General features: G+C 29.6%; 2 protein-coding genes across 8 annotated transcripts; one reads left to right on the top strand and one right to left on the bottom strand.

The window, feature by feature from the left end:
• Positions 1 to 3427: 3427 nt before the first annotated feature.
• Positions 3428 to 7289, top strand: LOC137812537 (uncharacterized). Of its 2 annotated transcripts, none has more exons than XM_068614589.1 (8): positions 3428 to 3918; positions 4288 to 4423; positions 4561 to 4630; positions 4711 to 4804; positions 5262 to 5475; positions 5898 to 6039; positions 6370 to 6540; positions 6793 to 7289. In XM_068614589.1, exons 1-8 carry the CDS (start codon positions 3639 to 3641, stop codon positions 6982 to 6984), a joined length of 1299 nt encoding a protein of 432 aa, XP_068470690.1. In that variant the 5' UTR covers positions 3428 to 3638; the 3' UTR covers positions 6985 to 7289. The 2 variants fall into 2 exon arrangements, with proteins under 2 accessions (XP_068470690.1, XP_068470691.1); XM_068614590.1 differs by having other exon boundaries at positions 3521 to 3918; positions 6667 to 7289.
• Positions 7290 to 8587: 1298 nt separating this feature from the next.
• Positions 8588 to 17367, bottom strand: LOC137812536 (uncharacterized). Of its 6 annotated transcripts, none has more exons than XM_068614585.1 (12): positions 14894 to 15045; positions 13888 to 14233; positions 13637 to 13791; positions 13251 to 13423; positions 11732 to 12150; positions 11544 to 11622; positions 10862 to 11208; positions 10231 to 10670; positions 9948 to 10113; positions 9711 to 9872; positions 9521 to 9609; positions 8588 to 8949 (listed from the first exon to the last, which is right to left on the bottom strand). In XM_068614585.1, the coding sequence occupies exons 3-12, from the start codon at positions 13747 to 13749 to the stop codon at positions 8802 to 8804; spliced, it is 2136 nt and encodes a 711-aa protein (XP_068470686.1). In that variant the 5' UTR covers positions 13750 to 13791; positions 13888 to 14233; positions 14894 to 15045; the 3' UTR covers positions 8588 to 8801. The 6 variants fall into 6 exon arrangements, with proteins under 6 accessions (XP_068470686.1, XP_068470685.1, XP_068470684.1 ...); XM_068614584.1 differs by having other exon boundaries at positions 13937 to 14093; positions 14894 to 14978; XM_068614583.1 differs by lacking the exons at positions 13888 to 14233; positions 14894 to 15045 and adding an exon at positions 17299 to 17367.
• Positions 17368 to 26505: the final 9138 nt, after the last annotated feature.

Raw genomic sequence — 26505 nt, 5'->3', positions numbered from 1 at the left:
AATTTGATTATTTTATAAAATTAAGATTTATTATAAATATAATGATTAAAAAATTTTAAAATTGATAACTTACTTTTCATTATAAATAAATAAGAAAGATATTATATATATATATACTATAAAATAAAATATAAATATATAGTTATAAATATATGATATTAATGAAATTGTATAGAAAAATATCTAACTATTACCATACAAATTCTATCGATTCCAATATCAATTTTGAGTTTTTTAAAATATTCCTATTACAAAATTATTAGTGAAACTTAAAGATCTTACCAAGACATTAATACTTAACACACAAACAAATATCAGTTTCTACATTATCTTCAATGTATGAATTCAATTCCATACTATTTTCATCATATAATATCATTCCAAACGCAACTCACAATATTAAAAATTATATTTAACATAAAAAACAATACTTAAATACTAAATCATCAAAATCTAATATTTCTACAAGTTAAAACAATACATAAACAAACAATATCTATGCAAGATAAATTGAATATTGGAACCATGTTCCCTACATATTCAGATCTTCTAGTCTGAGGTACTAGTAAAAAATTAAATTTAGCTTCTTTTACCTTAATTGTTTGCTTTCCAAGCAAGCTAGCTCTATAATTTTATCTTCTTCGTCTGGTTAAACTTAAAGATTTAAGGGCTTAATACAAGTTATCGAAACAGAACAAAAATTCAGTATATAGTATAATAAGTTTAGAGGATTATTCTTCTCAACTGACTCCACCAATATTGATGATTAAATCCTAAGGAAAAACAAAGAATAAAATATCTTTAGAGTAAAAATGAACATATTTTACTTAAAAATATGATCAGATAGAAATGTTCTTTAACCAATAGTCCGATGAGATTCTAAAATAGATGATGTATGAAGTGAAAAATGAAGAGAAGAAGGAGAGAGTAAGAGAGAAATAAAAGAAAAAGATACTATGATGTCGGGGTGGTTTTGTATGTTTTTGTTTCTTTTATTTTGTATCCATAAATAATAAATAAAAATATTTAATTATATTTAACATATAAATAGTATTCTATAGTAATAAAATATTTTTTAAAAACTAATATGGATTATGGGAAGGGATAATCCAACTTACAATTTGAATCTCTCCCGACTAGTAGTTATGCAAAATATACATATAAGAAGTAAAAATCTTAATTTTTTTATAATGCGGACTATCTCTTTTGTATTTCGAGATCTAGAAATATTTTCTCCATTTTAGAATTCATAACATTACATTTCCTATTATAACATGTACTTTAGAACGTAAATTCGGGAAGTATTTCAAAATTCAAAACAAAACCCTAAAAGGATAATCCACACCAAAATTCAAAAAGGAGAAAACTACAAAATTGAAAGAAAAAATGAAAGAAGAAGCTAGTCACCCAAAATTTAAAATCCAACATTGTCAATTGATTTATTTTTTCTTAAGATGTAAAAATTTGAGAGTGATTTTTATATATTTTAAATTTCAAAATTCATAAGATTATTTTTGTATTTTATTTAAGTTTTTGGATGATTATATCCAAAAATAAGTTATGAATTCTTGATTTTCATATCTGAAATGGTGTATTGTAAATGGTGCTGAGAATTGAGATTTATAACTTATTTATATTTATTTACGGATATCTGGTAACTTCTAGATGATAAAATCAAAAAATATAAATTATTTCTGATTTTGAATATTAGAAATTATGTGATTTAACTTAAGAATATGAATATTTAGAAGAAGAAAAATTTAAATTATTAAGGAAAAATTGGACGTGTTTAAGTGCAATTCTGAATTGATATGCTTCCAGAAGAATCAGCCAAAAAGCTATCTAAACATAACCAACCGAATTCGCATTCCAAATTGAAGAGAAATGGCAGTGTCTCTCAAATTGGATTTCCCAGTGAAAGTAGCAATACCCTTATCCTAAAATCTTCCAATGTAAAAGTATAAACATTATTGGAGTCCCCATCGAAATTTAAAACATTATTCCTAATTGTTCATGTCTAGTGGTGTTTTTTTTTATGTATAAAAAATGAAGTGTGTCGCATCATGTGTTATCCGAGCAAGCCATACTGTTCTTATCCAAATGTTATTCTTAAAATACTTTCTAAATATTTTACTAACTACTTGCTTATCGCTTCAATGCTTTATAAACTTTAAATTAAAAAGTATAAACACTCTCCACAAATGTTTCTCATTGGAGCCAATTTGTTTCATATAAAAAAGAATTGAAAAAGAAAACAATGGAGTTCGATTAAACAAAAGTTAGGGATTTGGTTTGAAAATTGGTGTTTGAATATACGTACACGACTCTAATCTTTTATTTCTTCAAAACAACAATAATAAGCCTTTTTTTTATGAATATCGAATGAAATTAAGATGAAACACTTAATAATAAATTGAAGAATTTGAGAAAAATGTGAAAAATTTATATTTTACAATCATAATATCCGAGAGACTAAATGGTAAATCACTGTTAGTATTATAATAATTAAAATATTGTTAGTATCTTATTCAAGTAATTATTAGCAAAGATGATAAACTACTGAAAGCATGTTAAATTTATTTTCCTAAGGCTTTTCATAGATGTATCGTTCATAAGGAAAGAAGTGAGAGGATATCAATGGTTTGGATTCAGAGTTTTGTAGGAAAGAGGAAGAGAGAATATACATGTGAACAGTAAATATTCTCTTCCCTCAAAATGAAGAGATGTAAAGGAAAAACTACATCAGCATATGCTATTTTCGAATTTACACTTATTCATCCGCAAGGATTTTTAATATTAAAAAAAATTATTTATTTATATAAGATGTGATTTATTTTCTAATTTTATAGTATATATTTAATATTTTAAGAAATTATTATAAGTTATCTTTTTATTTAATTTGATAATTTGTTTATATTGATATATATTTTTATAATTATTATGTTTATGAGTTAGTAATTTATTTAATAATAGTTTTTTATGAAATTATTTTATATTATTAATTACGTTATATATTTTTTAGTATTTTTATTTATTATTATAGGTTTTTAGTAATAAAAAATATTATCTTTTATTTATATAAAATTTGATTTATTTTCTAATTTTATAATATATATTTAATATTTTAAGAAATTATTTGAAGTTTTATTTTTATTTAATTTGTTGAATAATTTTTTTCTAATTATAATTTTTAAATTATATATATTTATATTTAATATATATTTTATTTTATTTTTTAAATCTATTAAATATGTCAAAATTATTTATTTTTAAATAAAAAATAACTCATTTCATTATTAAAAAAATTTAATAAATAAAATAAAATTATAAAATAACATTTCATAATTTAGAAAGAAAAAAAAACTAACCACCATTTCCCAATCCAAACACATTACTAATAGTTGTTTAGAGCATCATATGAAAAAACAAACAAACATCCTCATAATGGAATATAAAAATTGTTGCAAGTTGCTGTCGAAGTTTAGCTAAATTACGATGACATGTCAAGTTTGGATGTGTTTCGCGTCGTTGTTTTGATTTAGTATTTAAGTTGTACATTTCAGTAATGATCATTCAACTCAATCAATTCACGCAGGTTGTCGTGTTCCATCGCAGCAAATTGTTACCGAAATTCACAAATGGCCTTAGCCATGGTTCGTAGGAACGTCATCACCCACTACTCCAAGTTTGCATCTTCTTGGTCTGTGTTGTCTCGCCATTCCTCAATCCAAGAACCTCTCTTGGCGTCTGTTTCTTCTTTTCATAGTCAATCTGTTGGTGGTGGGAGTGGTGGTGGTGGTGGTGGATTGCCATCTTACATGCGCGGAGCTGTGTTTTGGGAACCCAATAAGCCTCTTTCAATCGAAGAATTTAACATGCCTCGCCCCAAGGCCGGTGAAGTTCTCATCAAGACCAAGGGTAAGGGTACCCTTCAATTCTCGTGCATGCATAACGTTAATGAGAACGAGGGTCTTCCCCAAAATTCAATTTTTTAGCATTATCTAACTCCGTCATGTGTCTTTTTTAAATCCATCCCGTTCAATTTTGTTATACATTGATATGATTAGACATGTCAAGTGAGAAATGAAAGGGGGTGGAAAAAATTGAAGGCTGCTTGTAGAGTAGACCAGATTTTAGATAATAACCACTCTCAGTGGTTTTTTCAAAGTAAAAGAAAAACACTGTGGAGGAATTCTGTAGGCCAAAGGAGAGAATGAGATGTGGTTTAGGGAATGGTTTGCTTATTATTGGATCTAATTGTCTTTTGGTGTGGTTATTATGATGTAGCCTGTGGAGTATGCCACTCTGATCTGCATGTTATGAAAGGTGAAATTCCTTTTTCCAGTCCTTCTGTTCTGGGGCATGAGATTACTGGTGAGGTTGTTGAACATGGAGCACTCTCTGACAGCAAAACAATTGAAAGGTGAAAGATATTGGAAATGTGAAACTCTTTTGCTGCTACATATTCGCGTGACCATGTTCTACTCAATGAAAATACAATCATTCTAGAATCTAGATAATTACCAGAAGGAATGACAATTTTGCTTCTCCTTGTTTCAGGCTTCCAGTTGGATCTCGAGTTGTTGGGTCCTTCATCATGCCTTGTGGCAACTGCTCCTACTGTTCAAAGGTAATATTGTTTAGTACTCCACTCTATAATATTACATGAATCCTTGTTCATCCTTGATGTTGTCTCCAAATGGTATGCAGGGCCATGATGATCTATGTGAAGCTTTCTTTGCCTATAACCGGGCAAAAGGGACCCTCTATGATGGTGAAACTAGACTCTTTCTTCGAAACAGTGGTTAGTATCATTTAGCTATCATTTCAAGCCTAGCTATGGAAATTGATAATTTCCCCCCTGCTGTACGAGCAGCAACTGCAGTAGTGATTATGATATTATTCAAAAGTTTAGCAATTTGACTTTCTCTGTCTTGTTTTTTTTATCATCCAACTCAAGCAACACCACCATGACACCTGTTACTACTTGATAGCATACACATACTACTAATCCAGAAGCATGTCAACTTCCTTTTTCGTGGAATAAGTGCAAGCTCTCAATATTTTTGTTTACACAAGGTTAATTGTAATGAATTATAACTTCCTACTGAGGATGTGTGGCCATAATGCCCATTTTTTTTCTCAACTATGGTATTTTATATTCAGCTTGTGCAAATATATATATTCTTAAAGTGTATTTATCCCTAATTATAGAATCATTCATTATTGGAATACTGAACATAGTTTACAATTTATAATAGGAAAACCAGTATTCATGTATAGTATGGGAGGGCTTGCTGAATACTGCGTTGTGCCAGCAAATGGAGTGTCTGTACTACCAGAATCATTGCCATATCCAAAGTCTGCTATTCTAGGATGTGCTGTTTTTACTGCTTACGGTGCTATGGCTCATGCAGCTCAAGTGCGTCCTGGTGATTCTGTTGCTGTTATTGGAACTGGGGGTGTTGGCTCTAGGTAAATAATCAAATTTCAAAATATTTTTATGCTGTTAAATCTTCACGTTGCGCCTACTGCACTTTGTATTTGTCTTCAAATTATCTAGGTCAACAAGAAAAAGCAGATAATTCTTGTTTGTGGTACTGTATATTTTAACACTGCTAAATATGGTCAAGCCTAAGTGCTTGGAACTTGTAATAACCATTTTATTCACATCTGATTATTAATATGTGGATGTGGCCTAAGTTACTTTGAATTGTTGAAAACTAGTTCTGAAAAATATACCTTTATTGAGAACCTGAGATTTGAGAAGATTTGTATAAATTGTAAACACCTCCCGTCACTAGATAAGTTGATACTCATTTTCGGAATTTTTTAGATTTCCTATGTTGGCCGTGTGTCAAAATTGTTTTCCCTTTTAACTTTATCACTCATTCCAGCTGTTTACAGATAGCTAGAGCCTTTGGTGCTTCGGATATAATTGCTGTGGATGTTAACGATGAAAAGCTTCAGAAAGCAAAGATATTTGGTGCTACTCACACTGTAAATTCAGCAAAGGAAGATCCCATTGAAAAGATATATGTAATATGCATTTCTCTTTTGCCACGTTGTTTACATTTTCCCTATATGTATCTACCTTGAATCACAAGATTTCTTAGATAACGTCTATAGTCCTTTGAGTAATTGCTGCGCCAATAAAATTTAAAAAGAAAATAAGCTCATTTATTTCGTGTTTATATTAACCTTGACATACCTAATGGCTAGTGTAGTCTGCCGTATCACCTTTTCACACCCACAAGCATGTTCTATCTATTGGATCCTGACATGTTATCTGCTCAAACCATCATGATAATGGCATCATTTGATCACTTGAAGATACCCCTCTTTAATTGTTTGCGATAAATCACACAGGAAATTACTGGTGGAAAGGGTGTTGATGTTGCTGTGGAAGCCTTGGGGAAAACACAGACATTTGCTCAGTGCACACTAAGTGTGAAGGATGGTGGAAAAGCCGTAATGATTGGACTGGCACAAGCTGGTTCTTTAGGAGAGGTGGATATAAATCGGCTTGTTCGCAGAAAGGTGTGTTCTCTGTATATATACTTTACTGTTTATGTTACCAGTACTCCCACATTAACATTAACCACTGCCTCTATTTAGAATGAATGGTTCATTATGATTATAACATGTTAATATTTGTTCTGTCAGCGATGAGAGGAGGATGCAGTGAGCCAATGATGCAAACCCTTTTGTTAACCAAACCCTTTTGTTTTCTGCAATGTTAAAGGTTGTATTCTCCTTTCATCTAAACATATTAATTCTGTATTTGACCAGATACAAGTTATTGGCTCGTATGGAGGCAGGGCGAGGCAAGATCTTCCAAAGCTAATTAGATTGGCAGAAACAGGTATCTTCAATCTTGACCATGCTGTTTCTAGAACATACACTTTTGAGGAGGCAGACAAAGCATTCCAAGATCTCAATGAAGGAAAAATTATTGGCCGAGCTGTGATCGAGATAATGTAAGTCTATGTTCTCAGCAGTGCTTATCTGCAGCATCAGCTCTGCGTCTCACAACCGAGAAGAGTACATGTTGGAGTTGCAAGGTGTTGGTGCCCTGAGAACACAAATGGAGAAATGTCTTTTTATGTGTCATTGCAGGGACGTGTTCAAATAAAAACGAGTTTTCTTTTCTTTTGTCCATTGCTCTGCTTCTAACTCATGTGTCATCCCAGGTCAAAGAATAATGGTATCTGAATGCTCATTATTGGCGTGTAATAAAAATGTGTTGAACGTATGTATAAGCAATGGCGCATCAGTTTTCTATTGCCTCTTGTTTGACCAAGATTTTTAGGACTCTATTTATTAGCAGTTTATGTTAGCGGCTATTGTCTAGGAAGTTTGTTATTGTCCTTCAAAATTTTGAGGTTACCATTATTTCTTTTTCTTTGGAGAAAAAAGAAGGTTGGAGAGATTAGTAAAAGTAACGAAATTTAACTACTTTTCGAAAATTATTTATTTTCTCTTCTATTCCCATCAAACACAATCTTTTCATCTTTCTTCCTCTTTCCTCAATCAATCACGACTTACGAGTGTATTTAGTTTTGTTATAGGAACTACGAGAATTGCTTTTTATTAAAGTGAAACTTAAATTTATTAAATGGAGTTTTTACTTTGTTGAAAAATGTATATTATGTTTTAAAGCAAACTTCTATTTGGGATAAAAACATCTAAAAACATTCATTTCCTGGAAAATCAATTTAAACATCTATTTTGCAGAATGGATTCGATTCAAATTGAAATGCAAGCATTGTTCGAGTTCAAATTTTTTTGGAAAGAAGCTTGGTCAACTTTTACTTGCATCTTCTGTAGAGCCAGATTAGTTTAAACTGAAACCTTAAAGATATTGGTAGACCATATCTAAGGAAAAAAATATTTTTTATTGAAAAATCCTATTGATATTCAAAATTTTATTTTATCAAAATCAATATACTAGTAGTCGCTATATTGGTTTTGGTTTTTTAATAAAAATAAGCAAATATCAAAGAATTTCATTGTCATAGAAGATAAACAATACATCATAATAATTATCATTGTCATAAAAATAAATGTTAAACACAAGAAATGAAAGATGAGAATTTAAACAAAAGTATAATATACGACACAATGATAAAAGCACACTAGTGTCTCAAAGTTCAATTTGCATGTGAGTCCTCTACATAACGCTAAAAAAAACCTTTTCCAGTTAGAAAATATTAATAAAATATAATCTAATTTTAAAAATCAATGATATTCCCAATCAATATAAAAACAAGCCACTATTTTCAAAATAAATACTAAAAGAATAAATAGAATATTTTATATTTTCAAAACAAATAAAAAATATTTAAAATTATTATTTCAAAACCACCCTCTTAAATAAAAAAAATTAAAGCATTTTATACAAATTAAAAATGAGGATGAAAGCACCTTTCTAAGTAAATTTGTATAGTCCAGCTAATGTTATAGGCTTCAGGTAATAGCTGCATCTGCTTAAACTGATATTCAGTCCAAGTGGAGACACATTTGGCAGATCCGGATTGCTTGTGAAATAATTTCCTTGCTACCATATGTTATCAGCAAAACAGAGTTAAAAAAAACTTGTCTTGTACCTGTTTCAGTTATTATTGAAGAATCGAATAAAATGTACAAAATTTCTGAAACAAGCATAGATACACATGCTTGTCCATCATCCAAAAATGGATCGGAAACTACTTAGTCCCTACTACTGTCAACGCAATGAATCACACTAGCTCCTTTTAAAGTATTAAGTTTTACTGTATTTGCTCCTCGCACCGCCCCCCCTATTCTTCTTTCCACTTGTTACCATATCTGAGGAAAGCATTGGCAGGGTTCTGCCTAGGTGGAGCTCTAACACGAGTAGACCTTCGAAGCACAGATTCATCTGTAATCCTGTGCATCAAATCCTTTGACCTTTTATGGAGTTCTGAGCTGTACACATACAAATAAAAGGAATGAATGTCAAAAGTCAATGAAGTTAACAAGGAGCAGCTTTCAATCTTCTTAACCTATATAACTCCAATGTCTGTTTGATAAACTAGAACAAATTAGAACTATTATAGTAAATTTAAATCCCAAGAAAAATAGAGAATCGCAATCTTTTTGGTAAAAACTAAATAATAACCATTGATGTAAATCGTATTATCTATTCTATCACAGTTCACATTCATAATAAATTAGAGTATACCACATTTCACTTGATCCAGAATATATTGATTGGCCCAACTTGGTATCAATCTAAAACCACACATGCAACAGCAAATTTCTGATTTATTCCTCCATTTTTTATCAGCTAACAGTACAAGTGGCCTTAGGAGTATATGTGCATATTGGACAAGTCTAAAAACCAAGGCTTCTGCTGTAAAGTATGCATCAGGATATAACTTAGTGTGCAAATAGAAAACAAGGGAAAAAGCTATCTAGGTATTCATACATTGAAAATAGAAAACAAGGGGAAAAGCTATATAGGTATTTCATACATTGAAAAACAAATCTAACTCACCATATTTTAGTATAATATTTTTTTAGTTGCTTTCGCAGTGCTCTTTCCCGCTCACCCTTGCAATTCAGTGAACTCATCAATGCATCGATCTATTCAAGCAAGCACGCCAACAGAAACAGAGAATTAGAAAAGAAAAATGTGAACAAAATAAAATAACAAGGGAATAAAGAAGACTATTATCATCTAGCACCTCTTCCTTACTGCTGTAGTATCCCCATTCCTTGGAGTCGCAGCTTTCAACAAATATCCTCCCATCTCGACGGAACCACCAATACCTATTGTAATCTCTGTCTTTACCTAATGGACTTCTACGAATAAATCGTTTCTCCATCTCCCTTTCGAAATATTCTTTCTGTGCAATAGGCAACGTCAATAAAACATCAATTTAAAGAACAGATAACAATCTAAACAGGGAGATAGGCAGCACCCTCTGCTCTTCACTATTCTTCTCTGATGGATCCTCCTTATCAGCCTTCGACTGTTTTGGTGATTCCTTTCTGGATAATTCTTTTCCATTTTTGGTTGGTTCTTTCAGCTCTGAATTTAGCTGCTTAGGTGTCTTTTTTGAAGCAGGATTTTGAGGCGTGATCTCACTACAAAGTAGGTTTGAAAGGAAATAAAGTGAAATGTGATAACCACCAAATTGAAGGAAGATATTCTATAAATATATATATTGGCAGGCAGAAACAGCACACAAGACAAAATCTAACCTTCTATCCAATTGACTGTTTTGCTCAGATGGTTCTATCCCTACAAGACTTTTCTCACCCATGTCTCCATTTTGTATACCATGATTATTGTTCCTTGGGACTTTTGCACCATTCAGAAGCCCATCTACAAATCCATTGCTTTCTGACTCAGCCTTCAACCGCTCTTTTTCTTCTCTTCTCCTCCTACCACTTTCCAATGCTTCTCCCCTTCTAGAGGCCCCAAGTGCCTGCCGCTGTTCAATAATCTCATCTAACTTTTCCCTGAAAACTGCGGTTTCAAGGGCTTGATTGACCAATTCGCTTAAGATTTCTAATTTAGCACTCACATCTACAAGGCCATAATGTCCCCGTTTTATAGTTGCTTCATGGTGTCGCAGTTCAGGAATATTGATCACCTCTAGGAAATAGCATAAATATTCTGTCCAATTATTCACCGTAATCTGAAAATAAACGCGAATGAGATATTGTCACATTAAAAACAATGATGAGAAAAGCATTAACCAAGTCACAAAAGATACCAGACATAGGAAGAAGAAATATTCAACATGGTAAAGCGATCTCACAAAATATGGATGATTATCTATTACTGATACTAATACTAGAAAAAGATAAATGCAAGTCAGATGATAACCTTAGATTTCAATTTTCGGCTCTTCACAGCCGAAGAGTATTCATCGTCGTCTTTGATGAGAAATCGAAAAAGTGCTGCATGAGATTCCACAAGGAGAACCACATTGCTATCCTTATGACAGATTGCATTTTCAAAATCTTCTAGAGAGTAGGGCAACAGGTGCAACAGTCTCCCAAAGGAGTTAAGCAAATCCCAAACCATTAAGAGGTCCCCAACACAACTCATTGGAATGTTGAAGTCTTTTGATAGAGAAGGACGATCAGTAAAAGCAGGATCACCTGGACCAGGCTTCACCAATAGATCATCAATGGGGTATTTGATAGCTTCATTCTTGGGTCGAGCATTTCCTGAAAAAGTTTATGGTGTCAAAATCCTTTTCGATAAAATTAAATCACAGGGGAAAGGGATGTCATTGTTTTTTTGTTAAAAGAGATATTATGTATGATGATACCTATATGAAGTACAGGGGAAAAAATATCACGCCATTGTAGTTTCCAAACAATTAAGAGAAAATGTTTTCTCCATAGTACATAGCTAAAACAAGAAAAGGTACATCTGCAGTCTCCACACCACCCAATTCCAACAAAATAGAAACAAAGAGGAGCTGGTGGAAAATTTGAATTCCAAAACTCTATGCCTTATGAAAAGCATTGTATTAGGGAACAAATGGCTACAACTCTACCTTTCTCTTCGCATGAATCATCGACTTGTGCCCCATCAGACTTCTTCCTTTTACCGTTATCAGTGTCTTCCAGTGATTCCTAAAAATGATAAATTTAGGAAAGATATGATGCAATGAAATTCATTAACAAAATAAAGTAGAAAAAAAAAACCAAGCAGAAACTTCCATATTTCCCTTATTCTGTCTACCTCATTTTTCCTTTTCTTGGAGCAAATTAAAAGCCCATCTCTGTAAAAAACCCTTCTTCTTAATTCTTCAGGAATATCAATTGAAATTCCATGATTTTTTGCTAGTTCATCATGTAAAACCCAAGGGGCATTCCGGTATGTAGACTCCCGAATAAAAGACTTCAAAATATTTCTACTAAAAAGCGGCTTCTTATGCACCAAATCTTCTGCGCAGAGTTCAGCTTGTTGAGTTATATTTTTGTTTTTGTCAAGCCAAGCTACCTCGTAACAGAATGTGTTGACTCCTTTTGGAATTACTTTTAATATTCTGCATGGATGTACTCCATCATCCTTTTTCCCATGTAGTTCAGCACCGACAAACAAACGTTTCTGCAACTGTTCACCAATAGAATCAGCAAGATCCTTCAAAGGGAGCATGCCTGCAAAACAAAAAGATCATTAATCAGTCCAGTACAAAGTGAAAAGTATTCCAACATTTTGGATGAAAAGCATTGTAATCAAACTAGAATCAACAGCTGGCATGTCTCTAATATTTTATGTGGCAACTCTTAAACATGTATGGCTTTTGTAGTTGAGTTTCTAAATTCTTAGAAACGTATCTTTTACTATTTTACATAATTGTTCACAGAACACAAGTTAAAGGAGTCTTCAACTCCAGACATGCGTTACTGCTTTGAACTTCAATTTGATCGCTGCAAGTACTGGAAACATTATAACTTGAATAGTCAAAAGTATAATATAATGAGAAAAAATATATGATATACCTCAGATACAAGAAGAATAAACAAAATATCTATGCTCACTGCGCCAAGGACCTATCTAGAAAAAAACAAAAGTCCTTATATTCATCTAATAAGATAAACCTAGACCACACTTTGATTTTCTGTACAGCATTATGTGATTAAAAGTTAGTACCTTCTATAACGCACAAATGAAGAAGTCTGTATAAAAGGATATATCAAAATTGAAACTCCAATTGTCTCTACGTCAATAAAAAGATGACATGTAAACATTACAGAGATTAACCTTATGGGTACACGTGAATGGCTTAAAGTCTTAACAAAGAAGTACACGTGTTAAACCAGCTACATAGTAATTTATAATGCAATAAAATATTAACTTGCTTGTCAAAGCCAAGTATTCAATCTAGTCCACAAAGGTTAGGAAACACAAGACTCAGGCCATGATATTGGAGGCATCACATACTGAAACAGAAGTTGATAATTTATATGATACCATTCTGAATAAAAATGGGAAGCTTAGTATCAACCCTTTCATTAGACGCTTGAAAACTACCCGTCCAGACAAAATAGGAACCCATTTCTATACTGTATCTTAACCCTCTACATAACCTCCAAGCCTTAGTACAAAGTCAGCAGATACGGGAGGGATTAGAATTGCAGCCAACATTAGAATAATTCATGCAGAACAGAAAAATATATGCATAAAGTAAATAAGGTATGCATCATTATATCAACATATATTTCTTCATAATAGAACTGAAAGAGAGCATTCTTACTGTATTGAATAATCCCTAAAGCAGTGGTCATTAATTCCTTAGGAAACTGTTGAACTTTCTCGGTAGCATGCTGTTCAGACACCATAGCCTCTTCATAAGTCAAGCCCGTTTTTCCAGTGACTTTACACATCCAAAGCCTCTGACGGTATAGATTCAATCGCTTCAAATAATCACTGCTATATGTTAAGGAATCACTATCCCTCTCATTGCCGTGACCATGTATGGGATGCCAGAGACATATTATTGATTAACTACGCAACAACTAGCCTAAGATGCTAAAAAAGGACAACTTAATCAATATTTTTTAACCATTTTCAAGTTAAAGACAGATAAAAAGCAATGCTGCCAAAAGTAAAACAAGAGCAATAGAAGAAGATATAGGATACGGATAATCTCGAAAGATTTCTTTTGTAAATCGAATTTGGTAAACAGGCTCGTCTGGCTTCAATTCCTCGGGGGGCTCAGCCAAGGAAAAAGGCTTTCTCCTTAAAAGAGGCATTGGGGAAGAACCTCAATTCTTCTAGGAGACCCGCAACTTACACTGAGATTTTTACAGAACAGAACCCAGTCAATGGTATGATCTTAGCAGTTCAATTAATTTGGGGGGGCAAAAAAATAGAAGAATCTCAACAGTTACCGAACAAACAATGAGCAATAGCAATACAGAAGCCACTGGAATAATCTACCTCGGAACTACATTTATTCTGACAGTCTGAACTTTGAATCACTTTTAGAATATCATATTGTCTACGAATTTTGATCAGGAAATGCAAAGGAATGGAGAAAAAATGCCTTAATTGTTTTTTATTTGGTCTCCTTCATCAATCACGAGCAGCTTACAAACTAAAGAAATAAAACACGTTAGCGCAGTCTAACCCAAAACAAGAAGATACTCTTTCCTCACCGAAACACACTCTCAACTGTATCACAATCTCATGTTGTTCAAGCTCAGTCGTCCTAGTAACTTCTCAAAAGCAAGAACCCTAATAAGAAAATCCCAAATATCAAAATCTATGACTAGCAAGAAAATCAATCCACAACAATCTGTGCGACAGAATAGAAAAATATCATCACCAAAACCAAGTCTAAAAACCAATGCAACAAGAAAAAAAAACTAACACAAAACCCAACACTGGTGTTCGAAAACCCAAGAAGCAGAAATGGGAGAAGACAATCACACACATTCATAGTTTCCAATAAATGCACGCAGCGTAAGGCCCTACATTGAAAACCAAAGCGCAAAGCATTACAGAGTCCCATGAAGAAACCCCAATAGAAGAAAACCCTAAAATGCGTCCACAATAGGGATCTCAAAAGGCGTAAACTCCAGTGTAGCAAAAACACGTAAACGCCGCAACAAAACGCGGCACGGAATGTCCAAAACGCAAAGCGCAAACGAAAGAAAGGCGACAGAGCGCATTCAGAAGAAACTCCGGAACCGAAACGAAAGGAAAATTTAGAATCGGCGAACAACCCCAGTTCCCGCCACAACCAGAAAATAGGTAATTACAGTTGAAAAAAAAATTAATTAAATAAACGAACGAAACAAAGTTGCAGAGTGGAAGAGAGAGAGAGAGAGTGTGTGTGGAATGGAAGAGAGGGAATGGGAGAGAGAGAGAGAGAGAGAGAGAGAGAGAGGGGACCTGACAGTGAGGAACTTGGTGAACGTTTGAAGGGAGAGCGGAGACAGTTGTGTTTGTGTTTGTGCTTGCGATGTTTCTGTCTTCGTTTTGTATATTCGGAATTGCGAGCCAAGAAGTTTCTCACCTTTTCTTTTTCTCGCTCTCCTCTCCTTGTGTGTGGGAAAAACACCCTTTTTTTATTTTCATTTTTATTTTTATTTTACCATTTGCTTTTTAATAATATTTATATGCCAAATTTCCAATTGCGTCTTCTTCCTACTTTAATATTGTGGCCCTACTCTCCAACACGTGTTTATTCTCGCTGCATCTTACCGTTCAAATTTCTGAGTTTTCAACCAACACTTTCTTGTTTTAACATCCTTTTATTTTTCACAGTCACCCATTAACTGAACGCACTACGCGTGTTAAATATTTCAATTAAATATTCAAAATATAATTCAGCAATTTAAAAGATATTACAAAAATACAGATGGAAATGAAGTTAATTTATTTGTATTGATAGAATAAAATATTTGTGCACATTTCTAATACGAATTCACTATACCACAACATTATACTAATTAATAGATGATGTGATAGAAAAAAAAACACAATATACATGTATATAAATTAAATTTTAAAAAAAAAATCATACTGTTTCAAAAATATAAGCTATACAAAAAGATTGTATTCCTTTTTATATATAAAGACAGTAGACCAAGCATAATTTAGCAACTATGAACTTCAATATTAATGCTCGAATTAATCTTGGTGGGTGTGAGAAGAATAGAGAATTAGGATTAGAGTTTGTGTTGAATTGAGTGAGATTATCAAAGAAGGACCATGGAAGGATTTAAACCTTAGCCATCTTCATAATCCACATATCATTATAACAAGGGGAGATCATAAATATGTAGTTATGCAGTAGTTAATTAAAAGTTCAGTTCACAATATTGTTGTTACTTGCTTTTTTTTATTACCATTTGTGTTAAATATTTTATTGTTCGTACTCATCTCACTCATAGCTGGTTGGTATATAACAAAACATTTTACCCAAACACCTCATCATGACGAAACTAAAATGTATTCCAAGCAATCGTATTGGTGGAGTGAGATGGAGAAAGATATAATTAAGTTTTTTCTCTTGAAATTTAGGGACATAATGTTATAGGCTAACAATATTACACTAATAAAAAAACACATCAATAGACAAAGGCAGGAAGTAGTTACACAAATGCTGAAAAACGAAAAAAGAAAAAAAAGAAGCGAAAAGAAAGATAAGGAGACACACAACAACATAAAATGCAAAAAAAAAAACAATTTTAACTAAATAAAATTGAAAGATTTTGTAAAAGGTAATGCTATGATATAATATATTGGGATATTATATGATAATCTACATAATGTAATAGTTAGTTTATAACTTGGTGATATTGTATTAACTTATGCACTATATATATATATATATATATATATATGTGTGTGTGTGTTTTGATAACATTATTAGAAAAAAAAACAATCTACTTGAAGTTTTGGTATGGATAAACAGGTGGTTTGTGATAAGGATTGAACTATTTTGAAATACTTTTATTTATTAATTCTTTATTTACTGATAAAAAAATTGTAGAAATGAAAAAAAAAAGTTGTAAAAATGAAAAGATATTACTTTGATATAACAATTTGTTACGAGACTTCCATATAAGTTTGCTTGCTTCCAGACAAGTGAAGTGAATATTTTTGTTCATTCAATGAGATTTCCATTTTGATTAATTTGATAAATTGATTTAGTTTTGGGGGTAATTAAGGTAAACATCTTCTCTAATGAATTTTCTTATAATTAGATATATCAAGTAAATGTTTTTGAATTAGGGGAGACTAAATTGTTGTGGTTAATTTTAATCCCAAAATATTTAAAGAAAGATTAAAATGATTCCAACAAGAGTCTAAGCAATTCAAAATAGGAAAAAAGCGCATGCAAATTGTTCCCATTTGTGGTTAGGAAAACCAAATGTTTTATAATTATCTTTCCGTAAACTAATTAGGCGGTTTGAGAAGGAAGACAAATTGATTCTACAATATATGGTTGATTCGAAATCGTACCCACAAACACAGAAACAATCATAACATTCTCAATTGAATAACTTAAGTAATAAAGATGTTTAATGAAGTTTTGAAAATGTCAAAGTAAACTCATGAGAATAATTTTGTAACAAGAAGTCATATCCAAAAGCTAGAGCATTGAATAGAAAATACTTGAAGACGTTCGTAAAGAAAACTTAGACAAAAATTGTAAGCCAAAGCTTTAAAATATAAAAAAAGAACAACAACAATAAAAAAAAAAAAACAATAAAGCGCATTAAAAAAAAGAAAATAAAAACAATTAAAAAGCATAAAGAGAAATAAAAAGACAAGATAGATGAACTTACTTCAATAAAAACATGACAATGGTTTCGGTCTCCAAGAGAGAGAAAAAGTTAATATGTCTTTTTTTGATGAGTTTTTTGGCTGATGGTTGAATTCTTATATTCATGGAGGAAAGATGACTTAGTAGTAAATTGTCCAGTATGGGACAAATAAGTGAGAACTAAAAGTGAAGGTAGTGTGAAAAGGGTTGATATCAAAATTAAATATTTTATCTTGGGTTTAACTTCATCAATATAAAAATCATTTTTGGTTTATATAAAACATAAATTCTATATATTTTTTCAAACTTTAAAGTGATAAAAAAAAACCTTGGAACTAACGTTTTGTAAATCGGAGTCATTAATGTATCTATAATGGAAAAGTTTCCCAACTAAAAAACTATTACATTATGAAAATGATGAATTTTGCATATTTATTAATGGTTAATGACTTATAAAATCCATGAGGAGTAAAAATAGGTACAAAATTAGGAAATGTATGATGTTTTCTCTGGTGGAATAATTACTAGAAACAAAAATAGGAGAAAAGTAGCATGTTTAATTATTATAATTATATATGTAGTTTTTCTAAGTGTTGCATGTAAGTTTTAATAAAGTAAAACATAATCTTTTTTTTTTCACATTTATTCCATTTCGAGTAGATATCGACATCTTTTTATTATTAACGTGCAATTTAGTTTGTGTATATATAGACTAAATTTGCATTTTGATAACATAGAAGAACGTACTTGAAATAAAGATTAATATAAAAGATAAAAATTACTTTATTTTTTTAAAAATATTAATATTTAGGATCTAATTTAAAATTATTATGGACTTTTGGAGATGAAACATCATTCTTGTATTTTTTATTTTATTTTTGATAAAATTATCAATATCTTTTAAAATAACTTCGACATGATTATATTTCATAATTACTAGCTAGACATATATATCAAAGTATATCTTTATATTCTAATTTGTTCTGACGAATTGGAGATATTTTCACCTATGATATTAAATGGATATTCTAAATTATATCTGATTTATTAGATATACTTTTATCATGTATGATTATATATGTAATTCTATTGATTAAAAGTGAGAGATGAATATCAAATAAGTATCAATTATTTAGTAAACTTTAAAATTGAATTGAAGTTTCACTTGACAATATAACAAATTCTAAGACTTTTTTGTTTTTTTCTCTGCAATGTTTAACATTTTTTAAGCTTTCATTGAATCTAAATGAGTTTAATAAAGAACATAGATGTATTTCAATAAAGTCTACTCTCACATTGATAATTTTAATTTTATATCATTTGAGTATTTTGATAGAGTCTCGCATTGATAATGTATTAATGTAATGTTTTTATATTTTGCAAATCAAAATCAAAACTTTTAGGCTTTTTTATTCAATATTTGTTCAACTCTCACATCGATAATGTAATGCTTAGTTGAACATAAATCTTGTTTATCATTTTAGTATTTTGATAGAGTTTCACTTTGATAACGTATTAATATAATTTTTTATATCCTATAAAACAAAAATTAATAATATTATCTTTATTTATTTCGTATATTTATCTAAGTCTCACATCGATAATGTAATGCTTGGTTGAATACTTTTCATCATTTTAATGAAAAGCAATTTACTAGTATTACGTTATGGATTTATAATGTTTTACAAATTACTTAAACTTAAGTAGTAAAATGTAATAAGTAGTCGATTTATAACTTTTTAACAAATTAGTTAAACATCAACCATTAAGTTGTTTATAATTTTTAAAATATTAATCTAAAAATATTTTATTTGAATTGATTTCTTTGCTTTCTATCATTAAATAAAAAAATATATTTATATATGCACGAAGTCCTTATAGATTAATTTCATCGTTAACTTATAGATTAATTCCATCCTCAGTTGAGATATTATCTTTTAAAAAATTATTTCTTAAAAAACTTTGGAGTTTAATAAACATATTATTTTAATTTCATATTATGAGTATATAAAATTAATATTTTTTAACACTTAATTCATACCTAATGAGTTTCAGAATAATGTACATGATAATAAGAATGGTAAAAAAATAAAATTAGAATCATATTCTAAAAACTATTATAACTACAAGAAAATAATTAAAGTGAAACTAATTTTAGATACCATAATTAGTTATTATTTCACTAAATTAGAAACTATTTTATAAAATAAAAAAATATTGATATCTAAAATAGTTTTTATTATTAATAAAAATTATAAAATGATTTTTAAATTGGTATCTAACCATTGACTACCAAGATTTTAACTACTTACTACTTTATATTATAAATTAGTCTCTATTAGTCTTTTAGAGATTAATTTAGAATCTAAAATATTAGTAGTTAAAACTAAAGTAGCTCATTTAGATATTAATTTAAAAATCATTTTATAAATTTTTATTGATATATGAATAATTTTGTAGTCTCTAATTATTATATAATTTAGTCAATACAGTGTTTAATTATTATTTTTTTCTAAATTTGATTCTTAATTAATGATTTTTTTTTAGTGTAGCAATAATTACTATTTTTTTTAATTTGCCGACAATTTTTATTAAAAAGGGAATCAACCAAACTTTCACAAATAAATAATAATTCAAAAAAATCCAAGAGAATCAAACAATTACCAAAATTAATGGTTTGTTGTTTCACTTACTACTATTTTCCTTAAAATTATAAATTTACGATTAAATTGATTTACTATGTATCTACATTATTTAGCATTCAATAAATTTTTATTATGAAAATTTATCTTTTACTATAGGTATTCTCAATTGATCATATAAGAATAAAAATAAACAATAAGATAAGATAATATGCAAATTATAAATCTATTAATTTGAATTATCTCAAGAGTTAATTGATTAATCAGTTTGGTTATGAAAAAATAATTAACCAATAAACAATTTAGGGGCGATAAAGTTATAAAATAATATTAAGTTCACTATAATAATCTAATCAATTAATAGAAATAATCAATAATAAATCAATAAAATTAGGGTCATGAAAGAAGCTATAATATAACTAAAAACAATTTCTAATAGGAAAATTTTAAAAAATTATCTAAATTTGCTCTCACATTCTTTTCCAAGTTCATTGTTTTTCTACTCTCCAAAATTTTAAAGGTTAAAAAAACTAAAATCTATACTCCAAAATCAAAGTTATACATTGCATTAACTTGATATGTGTGGTGAATAACTAGTATAACATAACTAATGTAATATAGACATGTTATTTTCTTTTTAATATTTTAAAAGTGGGACTTAATGCTTGTTAACAGAAGCTAGTTGGTTTAGTAAGAGTGTATTGAGTCTTCATTTCCATATGATCGTGTTAAGACAACATGACTCTCTTGGAATAAAATAATAATAATAATAATTTATTGGTTTATAAAATTAGTTATATAGTTAGAAATTTCTTTATCAAAATACAAAGCGCAACAAATAATTTTTTAATAATATGTATCTCAAACTATTTATTGTCCTCCTATTAACATATTAACACATACATTGTCAAATACTTCAATGATGCATACACGAAAGGAAAATGAAAACATATAAAAGTTTATGCTAGTTTTCAAACCTATATTAATCGATGTGAGACTTTTATTCCCCTGTAGTATAGCATTTTTCATAAGCATACCAAATAGGTATATCACCCGATGTGGGACTTTGAGACTTTGGAAACACTACCAAAAATAATTCAATGTGTACTGGTTAAAAAGATCAAAAGTTGACCAATGTGATATGTTATAAGCATACAAAACACACTTACTACTGGTGAAAACTTGAATATTATAGAACAACAGTAGTTGGTACCAGTATAGTAACACAACATAATGTCAGTTTTCAAAGGTATACGACATTAGTTATAGAATTAATTATGTATGAGACGACATAGAAAGTGAAGGATTTAAATGTCAATCTCCAATTGACATTGAAAGTATGGGTTTGTACATCGATTCACCATCAACCGACGATAAAAATGGACATCTTCCACATCAGTTATGAATACCACCAACGTGGAATTGCTTACAATAACCACATCTTATAAGGTATGCAACACAAGATTCAACATCGAATTAACATCAATTATGACTACAATAGATGTCAAATATTGAGTTTTATGTTTTCTTTAATATAATCGGACATAAAATGTTAATTATTTTAAAATACAATTTCTATCTTGGAAAATTCTCCAACTTGTTAAAAACAACCAAACTCAAGCAAGCTTATATATCATTTTAAACAATTTGAATCAAACATAAATACATCATTATATTCTCCAAAGTTCATAGAAACCAAGATTTCAGCTTAAACTGCATATTAAAAAAGTATTAATCAAGTTTATTCATTTATAACTTCTCATAATTTAGTTGTCCCTATTTCTAAGATATTCAATGTGCAAAAATTCTTTCTTTCTAAAGACCTACAATATAACATATCAATATATTACCTAAAATCATATAGGTAAGTTAAGTAACAACACAAATTATATTATTAATTTTGATTATCTCTTACAATTTATACCATTATAAGCCACATCCAATATATGACATAATAACCACATTCAAATCTACAAAACTATCAATATTACGCTAAAGTCAAACATTATATATGTTAAGTTATTTATAATATGTTAGTAAAGTATTGAAATGAAGTATTAAATTATTTATAAGCATCATAATTCCTTACGAGTTAATGCTTTGAATTTTGTACTTTTCATCAATTATGTTGCAAACATTGAAAACACTCTCAATGAGAAAAAAAAACATATGCACTTTAATACAATTGAATATTAATGTTTATAAAATATAATTAATTAGTATAAGATATGTTAATACAATTAAATATTAATGTTTATAAAATATAATTAATTAGTATAAGAACTAAATAGTCATTTGCTATGATTTCTATGGTTGTGTTAGATTTACAATCAAACGAGCAAAACTGGCATACAACAGTCTTTAGAACAAATAACTAGATGTTAGTGGTGCCTACATAATTAAAATTTTGGTTAAAATAATGATTGAAATATACTAATCTGAACACCAAGTTATTATCATTGACTTATTGATATAAACAAGTATAAAGGTAAACAATTCTCCTTCACTTTAACAACCTAATAATGAGTGTACATTTGATATTTTCCCCTTTTATTTATTGATTTTCATGTAAATTGGGGCTCAAATAATCCATACATATCAGTCATCCTATATTCTTTCATAATTTATTTAAAAACCCAAAATAATGAAATTTTATATGTTAATTATATCTTAAATACTAATGTAATTTAAATAACATAATCCAAAACTCAAAAACAATGCTTAGAAATTTCTTGTTTATTACTATTTTTCAAGGCATCAACATATGTGATGTAAAATGAACATACGTGATGTAAAATGAACATACGTGATGTAAAATGAGAAGTTCTTGTTGTGTATCCAAAATTGGCTTGCATCGTAGTGGATTAATGTGGTTGCACATAAATTTGTGGACCATAAACAACAATTAATCCCGATCCAATGACTTATCTTAAGATAGGTTCACTCGCTATCTTGCATAAATAAAAAATATTTTATTTTTTAAAAAAAAGAATCATACTTCACTCACATATTATTATTGCAATACGATATTTATTTTATTTTATTTTTTTAAAAAATAATATATAAAAAAATGTTTTATTTTAATGATCTAGAGAAGTTAATTAATATTAAGAGTAACAATGAATCTAGTTTTAAGTAAAATCTTATATTTAATAATTTGTTAATAAAAAAAATAATATGAGGAGATTTCATTAAAATATTTTGTAGCAAAACTTTGATAACATACTTTGATACATTTACATATATAGGGAACAATGTATGCAAAACAAACTTTAATTATTTTTAATCAAGCATTCTAAAAACATTTGAATGAATTGAAACATAGATAAAATTAAAATATTTTTTATAATTAATAAAAAATTAATTTTAAAAAAAAATTCTTACACGATTGATACACGTATTACCTCCTATGTAAAAACGGACTAGTGAAATAAACTTATACTTCTTACACGGGATGGTCTATACCTGATCCGTATTTTCTAGACTAAATACAGGACGGATTAACACCTTAATTATGGGATAATGGAAGTCAAGCCCTTACCTTGTGTACGTATGAATTCCTGGTGAACTTGTGTGCTAATGGCTGGTGTGAAAATGATACCTCTAATTGAACTAAATCTACTTGGTTCAACGATAATGCGGTGTGATTGTGATATAATGGTGTCCCAACATATTATTGAATACCTACGCCAACTTCAATTGCATGTATATATCCTCTTATTGTCTCAAACATACCAACTCAATCTCGTATCTGTCGTTTAACCACCTAGTGTGGTAAATGACGTGTTTGTCTTATATTTAATCTTTCTAACAACTACTTTTACATCATTATGTTTAAGATTTCTGAGAAATTGTATTCAACTGAAACAAGGTACCATGAAAATGCACACATGCATAGCAAGAATAAGACGTTGTGGTGGGTGTGGGTGGTCACACGTTTTAACTTCTGCCACAGTGATAATGAAGGATTCTTGGTGCGATAGTTATTTAGCAATGTTGTAGTGTCACACCGTGTCATTTATAGGCTCTTGTAAAAACATTAATGTTATTAGAAGTAGGGAAAAAAAGTTGTGCTGAGTCTATTATCTACCACTAGTAGAAGTATACAAAAAAATATTGAAGAAAACAAAGAATATGCATATGTATTTGTAAGAGACAAAAGTGATATTTCATGTAATATCTTTATGTGTTGCATTAATTTATTTAAACATAATATAAAAACAAGGTTCAGTTGAAAAAATACTTTTTATAAATAATGTTAATTTTAATTTTTTATGGAATTATTTTAAAAAATTAAACATATAGAATGTTATAATTTATTGGAATAAATTATTTAGTATTTTCTAATAAACTACATTTTACATTTATTAATATCTAAAAAATAAAATGTAAAAAACTAAATTTTATTATAGTGAAAGGAATGAGTTTAATTTAATAACATGAAGATGTTGTGATTTAAAATTAATATGTATCAACGCCAAATAATTAACGTTTTAAAATTAAACATATTCAATTAATAGAAAAACAAAATAATGGTTGATTAGTTTGAGAGAAAATAACAAAATAATATAAAATTAAAAATGTAATGATATTTTTTTAAAAGTATTAAATTAAGAAAATACAAAAAATTATTCTTTCTCTCTCTTCTAACTAATTCACCTTTTTCCACCGTCTTTTCCTACCATGCAAATCGCAATTAGGGTAAAAAAACCTTTTGTGTTTCACTATTACCACTCTCTCTGACAATTGGCTCACACCCTCCACTCCCAGTCACTCTGCACCGCTGCATCATGGACATGGATACACCCTTCTTCCCAAAATCCTCATCTCTCTCTGAACTTCTCACACCCACCACTTACCTTCACCTACTTTTTTTTTCTTTCCACTCTCCGTCTATATAAAGAGAGGCATTGACAGAGAAATGAGGATGAAAGAGCGAGAAAGGTTACGAAAAAAGAGAAGAAAGAGACAAGAGTGCAGAGGCCACCACTCACGGTTTCCAAACGCTGTCATTCATGTGTCCACCACCGCCTTCCTCTTTGATACGATCCTTGGCACGACAAGAGGAACAGTCCAAAGCCTCTGCAATTTCTGGACTCAGCAGGTCACGTGCTTTGCGACCTTCGGTGGCTCTCTCAGCGTCACCATGAGAATTAAAATGGAAAATCTCAAATTTCTTTGGACTCCTTCTGTTTCAGCCTTTATTTGGAAAATGTAATAATACATTTAAAAAGGAATGGAATACAGATAATATAAATATATGTTTTGGTTCAAATCCAAAATAACCGAATACCGCTTCACGCGCAACAACGACACTGTCTACAAAATCCTTATTAATTTGTTATAAAATAAAATAAATAAAAATTCTTATTATGAAACCCTTTATCCACGTAGGACTGTTTTAGTTAATATTGACTTTCGATGCAGAAATACAGTGTGCCTTGTATTAAATAATTAGAATAAATACAAGCAATGATCGCATGCATTAGCTCTTTAAATAAAAGTTTTGGTACCGTTTCTTTTAGTATAATTATATAATTTACATTAGTGTTGTATTAACTATGACTACACACATTATCTCATATCCAGTGTCTATTATTTCAAATATTAATCATTACTTAGTTAATTATTATTTCAAATATCCAGTGTCTATTATTTCAAATATTAATCTCATATCTAGGGAACTAACCTTATGATTAAATAAGAAACTAACCAACATTGATAATTTTTTTTATAAATAACGTTAATAAAAAATTAATAATTGTCTATATCAATCATAAATAATCTCAATAATCTATATTTATATAAAGAGAATTTCCTATTTTAATTTTAAAATTTTATTTTATTTGTTAACTGACAGGAGAGTGGAGAGATTGGTAGTTAATTTTATTTTGTTGGCACCTAACTCGTGGAATGGAGAGATTGATTACGTTTCTGTTACTGCTAGTATTAATAACAAAAATAACTTCCATGACCGTTGATAGACTATAAAAATCTAATTTGTATCAATTAAAAAATAGTATTGTTCGATTTGTGACAAAGTGGAAGTGATTGTTGAAAAAAACATGAGATGAATTGTCTATTTTAACTTGTTGATTTGCTTACACTAAGGGGTGGCAATGCGGGGTGGACCATGCGAGGCGGTCCGCAGTTTCCTACCAAAAGGTGCGAGTCAGACTCACTAATTTAACCCGCTAATCTGCTTTGGTCCACCACACATAACCCGCAACCCATGCGGGCCAAAAGCAGGGCGGGGCGGGTTGACCCGCTGTCTCGCATAAATAAAAAAATTATTAATTTTTTTTTTGTAAAAAGAAAATCATATCTCATTCATCCATTTATTGTAGTGTGACATTTATTTGACTTTATTTTTAAAAATTGAATTTAATGTACTAAAAAAAGGAATGTTTTTTTTAATCATTTAAAGAAGTTAGTATTAAAAGTGTTAGTGAATTTAATTTCAAGTAAAGTTTTATATTAAAAATTTGTTAATAAAAAAAATAATATAAAAAAGAGATTTGAATAGAATAGTTAAAAAATTAGTCATACTCTTATACATTTACATACATATACAAGGAAAAATAGAT

Source organism: Phaseolus vulgaris, chromosome 2, assembly GCF_000499845.2.
Source record: "Phaseolus vulgaris cultivar G19833 chromosome 2, P. vulgaris v2.0, whole genome shotgun sequence".
In the NCBI taxonomy this organism is placed as follows: domain Eukaryota; kingdom Viridiplantae; phylum Streptophyta; class Magnoliopsida; order Fabales; family Fabaceae; genus Phaseolus; species Phaseolus vulgaris.
The sequence above is the reverse complement of the archived record's forward strand: the minus strand, read 5'-3'. Positions and strand labels throughout refer to the sequence as shown.

Coding starts and splice junctions, on each gene's coding strand:
- LOC137812537 (XM_068614589.1), top strand. CDS start 3,639: ATGGCCTTAGCCATGGTTCGTAGGAACGTCATCACCCACTACTCCAAG. Junction 4,424..4,560: donor GACAGCAAAACAATTGAAAG/GTGAAAGATATT, acceptor TCCTTGTTTCAG/GCTTCCAGTTGGATCTCGAG. Junction 6,040..6,369: donor ATCCCATTGAAAAGATATAT/GTAATATGCATT, acceptor TAAATCACACAG/GAAATTACTGGTGGAAAGGG.
- LOC137812536 (XM_068614583.1), bottom strand. CDS start 13,749: ATGCCTCTTTTAAGGAGAAAGCCTTTTTCCTTGGCTGAGCCCCCCGAG. Junction 11,209..11,543: donor TGATTCATGCGAAGAGAAAG/GTAGAGTTGTAG, acceptor AAACTTTTTCAG/GAAATGCTCGACCCAAGAAT. Junction 8,950..9,520: donor AAATATTATACTAAAATATG/GTGAGTTAGATT, acceptor GTATGTGTACAG/CTCAGAACTCCATAAAAGGT.